At 34.5% G+C, this 13,115-nt stretch overlaps 1 protein-coding gene across 1 annotated transcript; it reads left to right on the top strand.

Annotated features, from left to right (window-relative positions):
* Positions 1 to 5,773: 5,773 nt before the first annotated feature.
* TENT5D (terminal nucleotidyltransferase 5D) lies at positions 5,774 to 6,937 on the top strand. Its single transcript, XM_061136068.1, has one exon. The coding sequence runs from the start codon at positions 5,774 to 5,776 to the stop codon at positions 6,935 to 6,937; it is 1,164 nt and encodes a 387-aa protein (XP_060992051.1).
* The last annotated feature ends 6,178 nt before the right edge of the window (positions 6,938 to 13,115 follow it).

Below are 13,115 nucleotides of genomic sequence, written 5' to 3'. Positions count from 1 at the left end.
AACAAGAGTTATTTACTTAGCCCAAGTAATAGTAAAATATTTCGAAGGCAGTTTAATATCTTAAGGTACTTGTGCCATGCACAAAACTCTTTTCCACTTGTCACATACTTGTATACTTGCTACAAAACTTTTTTACACTTTCTGAATTCATCATTTTATTTGCCCATAACAATCACCTATAAGTTCAGACTTAACTTCCTTTCCCTTTAATAGAATGTAATTCCACCCCTTATATATGTTTATTAAAAACACACATCTTACTTTCCTTCAGCAACTATGGCAAATTAACCTCAGCAATATTATCCAAAGACGAAGACCACCAAGACATATATAAATCTGGACCAAAAGAGATCTCACAGTTTTTCGCTTGAGATTTAAAATGTCTTTTTGTCCTTTTTTCCCCCTTGACTTGAAGTTCTGCTAATTTGTTCACGGCTGGAGTTTCAGACAAGGTAGGCTGCATCTCTCAAGGACATGGAAAGAGTTAACTTCAGGATTTTTCTAGGCATGTTTTTGCTTCTCAGACAGGATCATAGTTCCAAATATATATATTGACAAGCCAGCTTTGTCCTAATTGTACATGTAAAAAGAGCCAGTTTTGCAATTTTAAAAAGATTTTATTTTAACCAATTTTCCCCAGATCCTAAAGAATATCATGGCCATCCAGTGTCAAAAATGTCATCTCTCCTTCATAGCTAAAATTTAAACCAGAGAGTGTTCAGATTGGCTCTGATGACAGGGGCAAACTGACTGATAAGATGTTGTTCCAGCAGGGATTGTCTCTCTGAGGAGATGAGGTCTTCTCTTAAATCAAAGAATGCCTGTATATAAGGGACTTTTTAGGCTCTGGGAATCAAACTTATCCCAGTTTTTCAAGATACAATCTAAAGGGGTAGTACTGGAAATATGTGAAGCTCCCATCTATAAGAGAGAAAAAGCAGCATCCAGCACTTTTGCTTCTCTCTACCAGAGGCATCCCTCTCTGCTCTAAATTAGGAAGAGGTAGACTCTCCACCAAAAGCTTCCTCTTTCTGACCATCTGGTTGGACTTAGTCTACCTTGCTGACACAGGTGCATTGTTTGTTTCATCTGACCCTCCTCGTTTTACCACTGAGCAGGGGTGGAGATGTGCCAGGGGGTAGACCCTGCAGCATCCCAAAATGTATTTGTTTATGTCCACCCTTCCTCTTTCCACAAATGGGGGGGTGGGGGTGGAGATGCACCCAGGGGTGGAACTAAGGCATCCCAAACTGTCTTAGTTGTCTGCCTTCCTTGTCTCACAACAAGGATGGGAGGAGATGCTCCAGGGGTGGACCTGGGAGCATCCCAAATTGATGTCCAGTCCTTTATCATCAAAATTTTCATTTGATTTCCCCTTTTTCCCCTGATGCCACCTGGGGTGTAACAGAGTAACCTTTTGGAGTGCTTTCCATGTACCCAAATCTTGGATTCCATGATTTGTATTCTCAGAAATCTCATGTTTGCTAGCATTGCCTCTATCCATACAGTCCAGAGGCACGATCATGACAGGGACTCATCTCTGGGTTTCTGGGATCTCATGCAGGCTGCCAGGAGAGTGATTTCTTGCCAAGGAGATGTTCCTAGAGCTAGAGCTCCACCTAGCGCCCTAAAGTGTTCCTGCCTGCAGTTTATAAGAAAACAGTTGTCCAGGTTGGATGCATGAGACAAGTGCTCAGGGCTGATGCACTGGGATGACCCAGAGGGATGGGATGGAGAGGGAGGTGGGAGGGGGGTTCAGAATGGGGAACACATGTAAATCCATGGCTGATTCATGTCAATGTATGGCAAAAACCACTACAATATTGTAAAGTAATTAGCCTCCAACTAATAAAAATAAATGGGAAAAAAAAGATTAACAAAAAAAGAAAAAGAAAACAGCTGAGATGTAACTTTTGATCTCTAATAAGGTTAGGTACTATAGTACTAGCAAAACTTGAGATGTGAGTCTAGCTAGAAGAACACAACAGCGTGGATTGAAAAACCTCCAAAATCTCCAAAATCTCCAAAAACCTCCAAAATCTACAATACAAGGTTAGTAGCTTCAATTCCCTAAGCTGTTATAGAATGGTCAAAGAGCCCAGGAAAAGTTGACCGGAAAGGAAAGTTCGGACGATATGTTCATCCACTTTTGGCTGCTCCCCTCATGGGGACAAAGGACGCCTCTTGACATTGGTGGGACTGTATAAACCCCATGTCAGAATCCCCCTTCGGGTCTGCCTTAAGCAATATGAGGCACATCCATGGAACCGCAGAACCAGACAGAGCTATCACTCTGTGTTCAGTTGTACATCTTAGGCTCAGGGCACTCACACAAACAGGACACCTTAGTGTTACTAAACTGGAGGTTTTACAGTAAAAGAGCACTGGTTTCCTATCCAGGCTGTAACAAATTGCTTATTTTTGGTTGGTTTTATTTACATATAAAGGTCCTGGAAACTTTTGTATGGAAACAAATTTGATAACTTCAGTAATGTCAGTATAACAATGTGAATGATCTTTATTTTCAGATCATTGGTGATTAAAAGTAGGGATTAAATGAGGATTATAAGCCTGGGGTTAGGCCATTGATTTATTTTTCCTTTTTGCCACATTGCGTTTCTTGTGGGATCTTAGTTCCCTGACCAAGGATTGAACCCAGGCCCTCAGCAGTGAGTGTACATAATCATAACCAGTGGGTCACCAGGCAATTCCCTCGGACATTGAGTTTTTAACTTTTACCTAATATTGAACAGGAAATTTGCCATTACATAAAGAAAATTTTCCGTTTATAAAATAAATTTGCATTTTAAAAAGGATTTGGGGAACTTATTTGTATATAAGTTAAAATGGCATAATTTACTTGTGGTATTGCTAAAATATGTATTAAGTAGATGATTGAATTCCCTAAAGTCTTTACATGAAACCAGCCAATGTCATTAACTATTAGTTTTCCAGATTGAGAATTTGAGGATAACAAACTTCTTTAGCTTCAAATAATTCAGTGATAATTTCAAGAAAATTAATTAGAAAATAAACACACCAGTTCTTATTGAATATTCTGTCCTTCATATAGCATTTTGTTCTTTCCATTGTCCTAAAGATATAAAGTTAGTTTATACTACAAAGATAATTTCACTTGACAGATGAATGACCATCATCCAACAGCCCAATGTGTAGTCAGTTCATTTATCTTTAAGGATTGATTTGGATATTGATATAGCTGATAAAATTGTATGAACATTGGCAATTACTGTGGTTTAAAATAAATCACACACACGTTATGTGGACCATTTCATCACATATACTCTTTAATTACTCTTTAATACTCTTTAATTCATTTATTACTCTTTAATTAATTTAATACTCTTTAATTCATATTCATGGGGATACCATATAAAGAAACTTCTCACTAACACAGATCTGCCATTGCTTAACTAGCCTTTTGCAACATGCTTGGGCTGTCAAAGTTGGTTCTACAGATGTGAAATGTTGTTTTTTCTTCAGTCGCTAAGTTGCGTCTGACTCTTTGCAACCCCATGGATTATAGCACACCAGGCTTCTCTGACCTTCTCTATCTTGAAGTTTTCTCAAACTCATGTCCATTGAGTTGGTGATGCCATCCAACCCTCTCATCCTCTGTCACCTCCTTCTAATCCTGCCCTCAGTCTTTCCCAGCATCAGGGTCTTTTCCAGTGAGTCATCTCTTCACATCAAGTGGCACAAGTATTGTAGCTTCAGCTTCAGCATCAGTACTTCCAATGAATATTCAGGGTTGATTTCCTTTAGAATTGACTGGTTTGATCTCCTTGCAGTCCACAGGGACTCTCAAGAGTCTTCTCCAGCACCACAATTTGAAAGCATAAATTCTTTGGTGCTCAGTCTTCTTTATGGTCCAACTCTTACATCCATCCATGACTACTGGAAAAAAACATAGCTTTGACTATGTGGACCTTTGTTGGTAAAATAATGTCTCTGCTTTTTAATATGCTGTCTAGGTTTGTCATAGCTTTTCTTCCAAGGAGCAAGCATCTTTTAATTTCATGGCTGCAGTCACCATCCACAAAGATTTTGGAGCCCAAGAAAATAGTCTGTCCCTGTTTCCATTTTTCCTCCCTCTATTTGCCATGAAGTGATGGGATCAGATGCCATGATCTTAGTTTTTTAAATGTTGTCTTTTAAGCCTGCTTGAAAAAGTGAAAAACTCTCCTCTTTCACCCTCATCAAGAGGCTCTTCATTTCCTCTATTTCTGCCATTAAAATGGTGTCATCTGCATATTTGAGGTTGTTGATATTTCTCCTGGTAGTCTTGACTCCAGCTTGTGATTCAAGCAGCCCAGCATTTTGTATGATGTACTCTGTATATAGTTAAATAAGCAGGGGGACAATATATAATTTTGACATACTCCTTTCCCAATTTTGAACCAGTCATATACATATACAGTTCTAACTGGTGCTTCTTGACCTGCATACAGGTCTCTCAGGAGACGGGTAAGGTGGTCTGGTATTCCCATCTCTATAAGAATTATCTACAGTTTATTGTGATCCACACAGTCAAAGGCTTTAGTGTAGTCAGTGATTCAGTAGATTTTAAATAAGATGATTCTATTTGCTATAGTTTTACTGGGGAAATATACAACATAAAAGGCTAAATATTTAAACTCTGTTCTAATTGCTCCCTAGTTAAGCCAAATATGAATACTGTCTATATAAATCTGTCTTAAGCTCTGTGTAATTTTTATTTCTGGAATTCTGGAAAGAATGCGTAAACCCAAATCTATGTCTATAATGAAATTCATTTACTAGGTTTATTGTTTAAATAGCTTTAATAAAGTATTTGAAAATCCATGTAATAACTATAAATAACTATAAATGTACCTAATTAGATCATAATATAATTAAATTTAATTATATTTATAATGTTTATAATTTTAACTTCCTAATATTCCCCCAAGTATAAAATTTTCTGAGCATGTCATATTACACATCTGCAGAAAACAAAATTAGGAATCTTATGCTTTTGTATATAATTGTTCTCATTTTGGAGATAAATGTAGTAGTAGCATTTGTTTTTTTGTTTTGTTTTGTTTTTAAATGACATTCTTTATTTTCTTCAACCAGCATTTCTTTAAGAGCTACCAGGAACATAGAAGAGGTTTTGCATTAGGTACTCTCCTTACTCTCAAGCAATTCAAGGAGTTCATACTATAATAACGGACTTCAGTAATTTTCTTAAAAATGAAAGTAACAATACATATATGAAACAATAATAGAATGATGCTTTTGGTTTAAAAATTCTATATATTGCTTTTAAATATTATGCTGTTCAGTCAGTTGTGTCTAACATACACAGACATGCTATCTGATCTCACTTTAAATTCATGACAGTTAACCTCTATTATATACTATGGTTGTCATGTGAACAACATTTATACCACCAAAAAAATATACTCATTATAGTGTTTATGAAGAACGATTGAGAAAGCCCACAATTTCACATCAAAAATAATTACAACTCTAACAAATCTGTGAGAATGTTTGTTTACATGAACCAATCAATCTAACAATTTTGACACAATCATAGTGGCCTTTATTTCACTTATAGATTTGAACACAATTAGATGCACTGATAATTTACTGTCTAGTATTAGTTTGGTTTATGTTGAAGGTAAGTCTATACTTAACTTTTCATATGCTTTAGCTAAACATTGATTTCAAGATGCTAAATTTCTTCTCAATATTTTGCTTACTTTCTAGTTGATCTACTGACCTCATAATGTCTGAAATCAGATTCAGCAATCTCACTTGGGACCAAGTTATAACACTGGATAAAGTGTTAGATGAAGTAATTCCAGTTCATGGAAGGGGAAATTTCCCCACATTGGCAGTAAAACCAAAAGATATTATTCATGTTGTGAAAGATCAACTGATAGAGCAAGGAATTATTGTTAAAGATACTCGATTGAATGGCTCCACAGCAAGTTACATACTTGCAAGCCACAATGGAATCAGCTATAAGGATCTGGATGTCATTTTTGGTGTTGAACTACCAAGTGATCAAGAATTTCAGGTTGTTAAGGATGTAGTTCTAGGTTGTCTATTCGACTTTTTACCAAAAGGTGTAAAAAAGGATAAGATCACCCTGAATATTATGAAAGAGGCTTATGTGCAGAAGATGGTTAAAGTTTGCAATAAGCATGATCGTTGGAGTCTCATCTCTCTGTCAAATAACACTGGGAAGAATGTCGAGCTAAAATTTGTTAATTCACTCAGACGACAATTTGAATTTAGTGTAGATTCCTTTCAAATTGTCTTGGATCCCATGTTAGATTTCTACAGTGACAAAAATGGTAACCTAACCAATGAATGCTATCCTGTTGTGGTAGCTGAAAGCATGTATGGAGATTTCCAAGAAGCAATGACACATTTACAGTACAAGCTTATATCTACCAGAAAACCTGAAGAAATTAGAGGTGGTGGCCTTCTGAAATACAGCAACTTGCTGGTTCGTGACTTTAAACCAGCTTGTGAAGCAGAAATCAAGACCCTGGAACGTTATATGTGTTCTAGATTCTTCATTGATTTTCCTGATGTAGCAGAACAGCAAAAGAAGATTGAATCATACCTCCGCAACCATTTCATAGGTGAAGAAAAGAGCAAGTATGACTACCTCATGACCTTGCATGGAGTTGTGAATGAGAGCACAGTTTGCCTCATGGGACATGAAAGAAGGCAGACCCTCAATATGATTGCCCTTATGGCTTTAAAAGTACTTGGAGAACAGAATATCCTACCTAATACTGACAACGTAACTTGCTTTTATCAGCCTGCTCCGTACTTTGTTGCTGAGGGAGGGTACCCTACTTATTATGTAACATCTGGACAACCACCTGTACTCTTTCAGCCATACCACTTTCATGTTCCAAATGGTATGATTTAAAAACACACACACCCACACACAATAGAAACTTTGCTTTAATTAAACACCTTCTAGAAGCAAGTTTCCAAATTTATGCAGTTATCAACTATTTTTATCATTTATAGCTTAAACCATCATAGTAAATACAATATCATCTATGAACTGACCTTTTTAAATGATTTTCAAATGTTACTGTTTAGATATGGCAACTTTCAAATATTGTAGACCACTTAAAATGATTTTCAAATCTGACTGACTACTTATGACTCAAATTTGCTATGACAGATACATTGGAGATGACTGAATGAATATTTGATTAAAATATAAAAGAACAGGCTCATGTTTTAAAATCCAGAGGTACAGAAAAGACCAGTGCCAACAATTCTGTATTCAGTCAGTTCCTTTGCTACCTTTACTTCATTTCTTTTTCTAGTGAATAGTACCATCAATGAATTTTCAATGCCTAACAAAAATGCCTAATTTCAAAGACAACAGATTCAGAAGACATTAAAATCCTGGACTTTGCAAGCATATACTTTGTTTCCTAATTGAATTCATTTAGGTACAAACTCTTACTATAATTTTAAGGAACACTGAAAAAAGCAATTCTGTATAACACTGGACGTTAGTAATTTATCAACTATCAGGTTGATTTGTGGATCTGAAGAAGAATACACCCAGCTGGACAGCCAATACTGTGACCATTTATACAGATTTATTTTTTTCCCCCAAACAGTTGAAAAGAATTAAAATGACCAACTCTGAATGTGAAGTTTTCTATCATCATCTGGTAAAAAAAAAAAAAAAAGACTCTAAATGTGAAAAAGCAAAAACCTGACAGAGGCTTTTATCCATGGCATTTACCATTTTTATGACCAATATGACCAACATCTTAATATGTGGAGATTTTACTGTTAATGAGTAAGTGAATATATTTTCATTATTACTCACTGAAGCTTTTTTCCATTTTGCCCTTACCAAAGATGTTTCTAACATGACATTCAAGTGCCTCCTCATGTGAGATTTTGCATAGTGCTGGAATTTATTCAGCAATTTTATATGTTCATCAAGAATTTGAATATCTACTCACTGCATCACATATTCTGCTAGCAATATGCCAGTGGGAATAAAGCAATATTTTCTTCCTACAATGAAGAAAAAGATCCATGACCAATATTACCTGGGATGACAGGAGGAGCTATCCTGAATGAATATAAATAAGACCCTCAGATAACTTCACTATTTTTACTTGCTTCTGAATTTTTATTGTTTCCATCTCAGTTTTCATTGGCCATTACAAGTTTTTCCATCGCAGCATGGTCCAACAGGCATAGTCTGAGAATTTGGCACTTAAATGACTGTGCTGAATCCATCTTCTCCGTATTACGTTATTGGACTCGAGAAGTACACCAAAGATGGCGTTTTCAAATAACCAATATTGAGATGTTTTTTACCACAGTAGCTTTGACCATTAGTATATTTTTAAAGAGTTATATTAAAATATATATATTCATATATATGAATATATATAAATACTATATATATCTCACAAGCATGAAGCTTTAAAACATTGTAGTATTCAGTTCCTTGCTTGGGACAAATAAAGAATTTACAAATACTATATTAAAAAGAAAATTCAGTAGTCTATTGGCGATGTAATGTATTGGCTAAAAATGGCTGATCTTTCTGTCTTAATATACTCTTTAGTTTTTAGTTAATGAGTGTGCTTGTGTGTAAAATTGATGGATTATATGCTATATTAACAGTACCCCCCCCAAAAAAAAAACAATTACAAGATGTATAGGAAAAGTATTTAAGAATAAAAGAACTATGATAGTGATGAGTCATGGCTAAAGATTCAGTATATTCCAGAGTAACATTTTATGATGAATAACAGAATTTTGAAGCTATTTGGAAGCACATCTTATCATCCATGTGCTTCCTTAACTTCCTTTGGTCCTACTGAGTTTAAATCCCTTCCCTAAAAAGTGAATTCCCTATGGTATTCTCCTAAAGCTTTAAATAATGCTGGAAGAATGACCTGAGAGCTTCATGTTTCCTCCTAACGTGGAAAGCATGTGTTTCCATTATAGAAGAAAAGCTTCAGAACTGGCATTTTAAAAGTTCATTTTTTTATTGAGAGGGAGCCCATATTTGTTGAAGGAAATGGTATCACTAAAGAGAAAGCTACAGCTTTATCTCTCATGGTTTCCTTTATAGACACCACCGTCAAGCTATGCTGTGTTCTTTGCTCCCAACTGAGCAGAAAAACATATATTTTCATTAGTGTGTGAGCATCTCTCCAAGATTAGGCTAGTTGCCTTGAAAAGCAGTTTTATTTCATTCTGTTTATTAGGATAATAAATGGAAAAGCTTTTTATAAAGAAATGAATGCCAGCCTCATGGCCTAAAGGAGTTAATAGAAGTTACTTTAAATATAACTCTGTAGCATGTCATCCCATTACAAGAGAGAAATGGTGTTGTCTTTTCCTATTTAATTTTACATAAATTCAAGGCTGAGTCTTGGCTCAGAAGTTGTTTTTTCCCCCTCCAGAATATTAACCAGAACCAAAAAAAGAAAACTTTCTGATATACTTCTAGTATCCATATCAGTGGGACACATTTGGTGTCAGTTAATGGTACATATTTTTGAAACTAAAATATTCTTGCATTTCACAAATATTTACACAAAGTTCTATTAGTAGAGTATTTGTAACTTTTAAATTCAGAGATATTCTAATGGTGACTGATGTCCAGTTTAGTCGAAGAAAACTGAAAAGAAATATTAATTATTGTTTTAAATGAGAGCCCAGCAAAATAAAAGAATATCAGAGCTAGAAAAGTTGTGAATTTCTTTAAGAAATTGGGGAAACTCCTGGACCCAAATCCCATTTTTTAATATTACCTCAGAAAGACTCTGTTAAAATGCATCCAAACTAAAGAGATTTTAAAATTTGTCTTTAGCTACATTTTAGTTTTAGCCATTGATAAAGATATCAATATGCAAAATGCCTGAGATCTGATTAAAATTCCTTTCATTCCATGGATCTATTATCTGAAAATATTCATCCAAGTTACGATATATAATGAGAAGATTTTTGAAGTTTAAAATTCATAATGCTTTTCAAAATTATATCAATATATGCATATAGCAGTTCCATTTATTGAGGATTTTTTAAAAATTAACTGTAAGTTAACATTAAAACAGGATTGAGAGATATGTGGGACTACAATTTGGTAAATATTCTTATGAAGTCTATTGTGGCAAGGCATAAAACCCAACATTTTAACCCGCTTGGCAATTTATTTTCTTTACCATTATAGAAGAAATACATTAATGTTTTGTTTTGAGTTCTGCTGTTGTTTTAGGAGTTATATTTTATATGTTATAATGATAAAATTTAGGTAATAAGTATTGGAAATTTTATTGCTAATCCACTGCTTCATTTATTAACATATTTCCAGCATGTGTAGTTTGTTGTGATGTCAGCTTTTAAGAGAACAGTTTTCCTTGAATTTTTTTAAGTTTGAGCAGAAATACACTATTTTGAATATATGCTATCTGGAATATAACAATGCATCAGGTGATCTTTAAGCTCTATACATTGTACGTTTTGTTTTGCTTTGCTTTAATATGGAGAAATGTAAGGTTATTTTTCACACAGTTATTGTGTCTGCATCAATTATATTAATGTTTGAAACAGCAACAGAAACCCCTATTTGTTTAGATTTAGCCCTTAAAAGAGCAACTGACAATTTCTATATGATTTTGCTGTACATGTTCTTTTTATGACCCTTCAAAAAAATAAAACAAACTTTCTATTCTAAAAAAATGAATACCATATTGATATACCTCTCAGTGCTTTATGACCAAGATGTTAACTGCTGTAAATGCATAAGTGACTCTTCCAAGAGAAAAATGTCTTGAGAGGGCCCTCTTGACAAAATTATTTATCTCTTATAACTCCAAATCAAAAGTGATGGATTGATTAACCCTGTTAAGTCCAATTCAAATACTTTCATGATGACTTATGAAAATCTACATTTTATACATTCTAGACTGGTGATAGAATTTGACCCATTCTTTAAAATTCTAATAAGTAGTCCATTTTCCTTGTAAAGTATAACAAGTCATGCTGGCCCTTCGGCTCGACAAGAGAACCTAAAGTTGAATCTTGTTTTAGCATTGGTGCAGCTTTGGAGATATCAGTGGGGTAGATTAGTCAGCATGAAAATAACAGTAGAGAGTGGTATGTGGTTCAAGTGCATGTGTGCTAAGTTGCTTCAGTCATTTCTGACTCTTTGTGACCCTGTGGCCTGCAGCCTGCCAGGCTCCTCTCTCTGTGGGATTCTCCAGGCAAGAATACTGGAGTAGACTGCCATGCCCTCCTCCAGGTATGATGGTTCATACTACTATCTTATTCAGCAATTTCATTTTATCATAGGACAGTATTTTTTAAAAGCATGTCTCTATATAGAATGTGACTTCAATCCCAAATTAAAAAATAATAAAGATATTGTAACATATTCAGCTATAAAAAAAAATTACATACATGTGTGTGTGTTAATCACTCAGTTGTGTCCAACTCTTTGTGACCACTGTGGACTGTAGCCTGTGAAGCTCCTCTGTCCACGGGATTTCTCAGGCAAGAATACTGGAGTGGACTGCTATTCCCTTTTCCAGGGGATCTTCCCAACCCAGGAATTGAACCTGGGTCTCCTGCATTGCAGGCAGATTCTTTACTGGCTTAACCACCAGGGGTAGTAGTCACTTCTAAATGATTCTGTAAAATAACTGGTATTAGATAGCCATTGACATTTAAAATTTGTTTAAAAAAAATTTTACCAGTGTTCACCTTCCTCCAATAAAATTCAGTAGTCAACCCAAACATATTATGGATATTTGAATAAAGAGGATTGAAAATAATGTTTTTTACACCTTACATGTGAACTCCTCGAACAAAATAATTTCTACAATAATTATTTTCTTTATGATTTCCAAAGTTTTCTAGGGTAGCTTTGGGGAACTTATTAATTACATGCCTTCAAAAAGCAATGATCACTCAGGCAGTGAACACCAAATAACTGTCTCACTGCAACTCCTCCAGATTTATTATCAAGTAAAATGCTTTCGGACAGTGCCCGCAGGTAAAAGTGTAAGTTAGCAGTTTTTAAGGTGAAAAATCTGCTTCTTTTAAAAGCACCTAAATACATTTTAAAAATAAAAAACCATCATCCTCTTCTAGGTAAATAATATATATACTGAAATAGAAATCATGCCAGGGAGGTTATCTGCTTTAGAAATGTAGAAAACTATATTTAATATGTTGTAATAGACATATGAAATTCAGTAACTGTTTAGTCAAGAAGGCTTTCTCTGTGTAAGGGATATGCAAATAGTAATCCTGACAGTTTTTAAAAAGGGGGCACATTTCCTGATGAGCAAATTTTTAATTCCTGAAGTTTTTCTTCTGTCTTTTCCTCGTTTACTAAAATGGCATCCTTCTGTACTCACAGTGATAAGATGTAAAAAAAAAAATGAAGTCTAGGGGGAATTTATTACTGTTTCTATTACCAAAAGATAAAATGGCACAACTTCAAGTTTAGTTCTATTGACTCAGATAGGATTTTGATGGTAGATGGCCACATTCTAGAGAATAAGATTTTCCTAAGTGCTTTATGGGGAATCCAATTTTAAGATTTCTTGTTCTTCAAGATGTCTCTTAACTAGAATATATTAACATTTTGACTCAAAGGCCATGATTCTAGAGATGAGCATTGACTTTTCAGTTCTTTAAGAACCCAGGATTTCCAAGCAACTGTGTGTGGAGAAATCACTTACATGGCTTACTATATCATTCAGAGTTGAGATTGGAATAAATTATAAGCATTTTTTTTAGTAAGAAATAGTCAATATTATTTTAAACATTGTTATGTGCTCCTGTATAATTATTGGAAATTTTTTAAAGTTAGATAAGTTGCATTTTAATTAGTACATATAAAAATTTTGTCAAACCAATCAAACTTTTAAAATCAAAATCCACACATCAATTTAGATTCAATGCATAAAACTATATTTTAAAGTATACAAATTTATTTCAAACCCTATAATTAGCCTCCAACTAATAAAAAGAAAAAAATAGATAAAATAAAATATAAAACCCTATAGAATTAATGCTATGTTGAAACTTCATTAATT

Source organism: Dama dama, chromosome X, assembly GCF_033118175.1.
Source record: "Dama dama isolate Ldn47 chromosome X, ASM3311817v1, whole genome shotgun sequence".
NCBI classification, from domain to species: Eukaryota; Metazoa; Chordata; class Mammalia; order Artiodactyla; family Cervidae; genus Dama; species Dama dama.
This window is presented reverse-complemented; position numbering and strand designations above follow the sequence as displayed.

What these genes read in the sequence shown, in the direction of transcription:
- TENT5D (XM_061136068.1), top strand. Translation starts at nt 5,774, where the DNA reads ATGTCTGAAATCAGATTCAGCAATCTCACTTGGGACCAAGTTATAACA.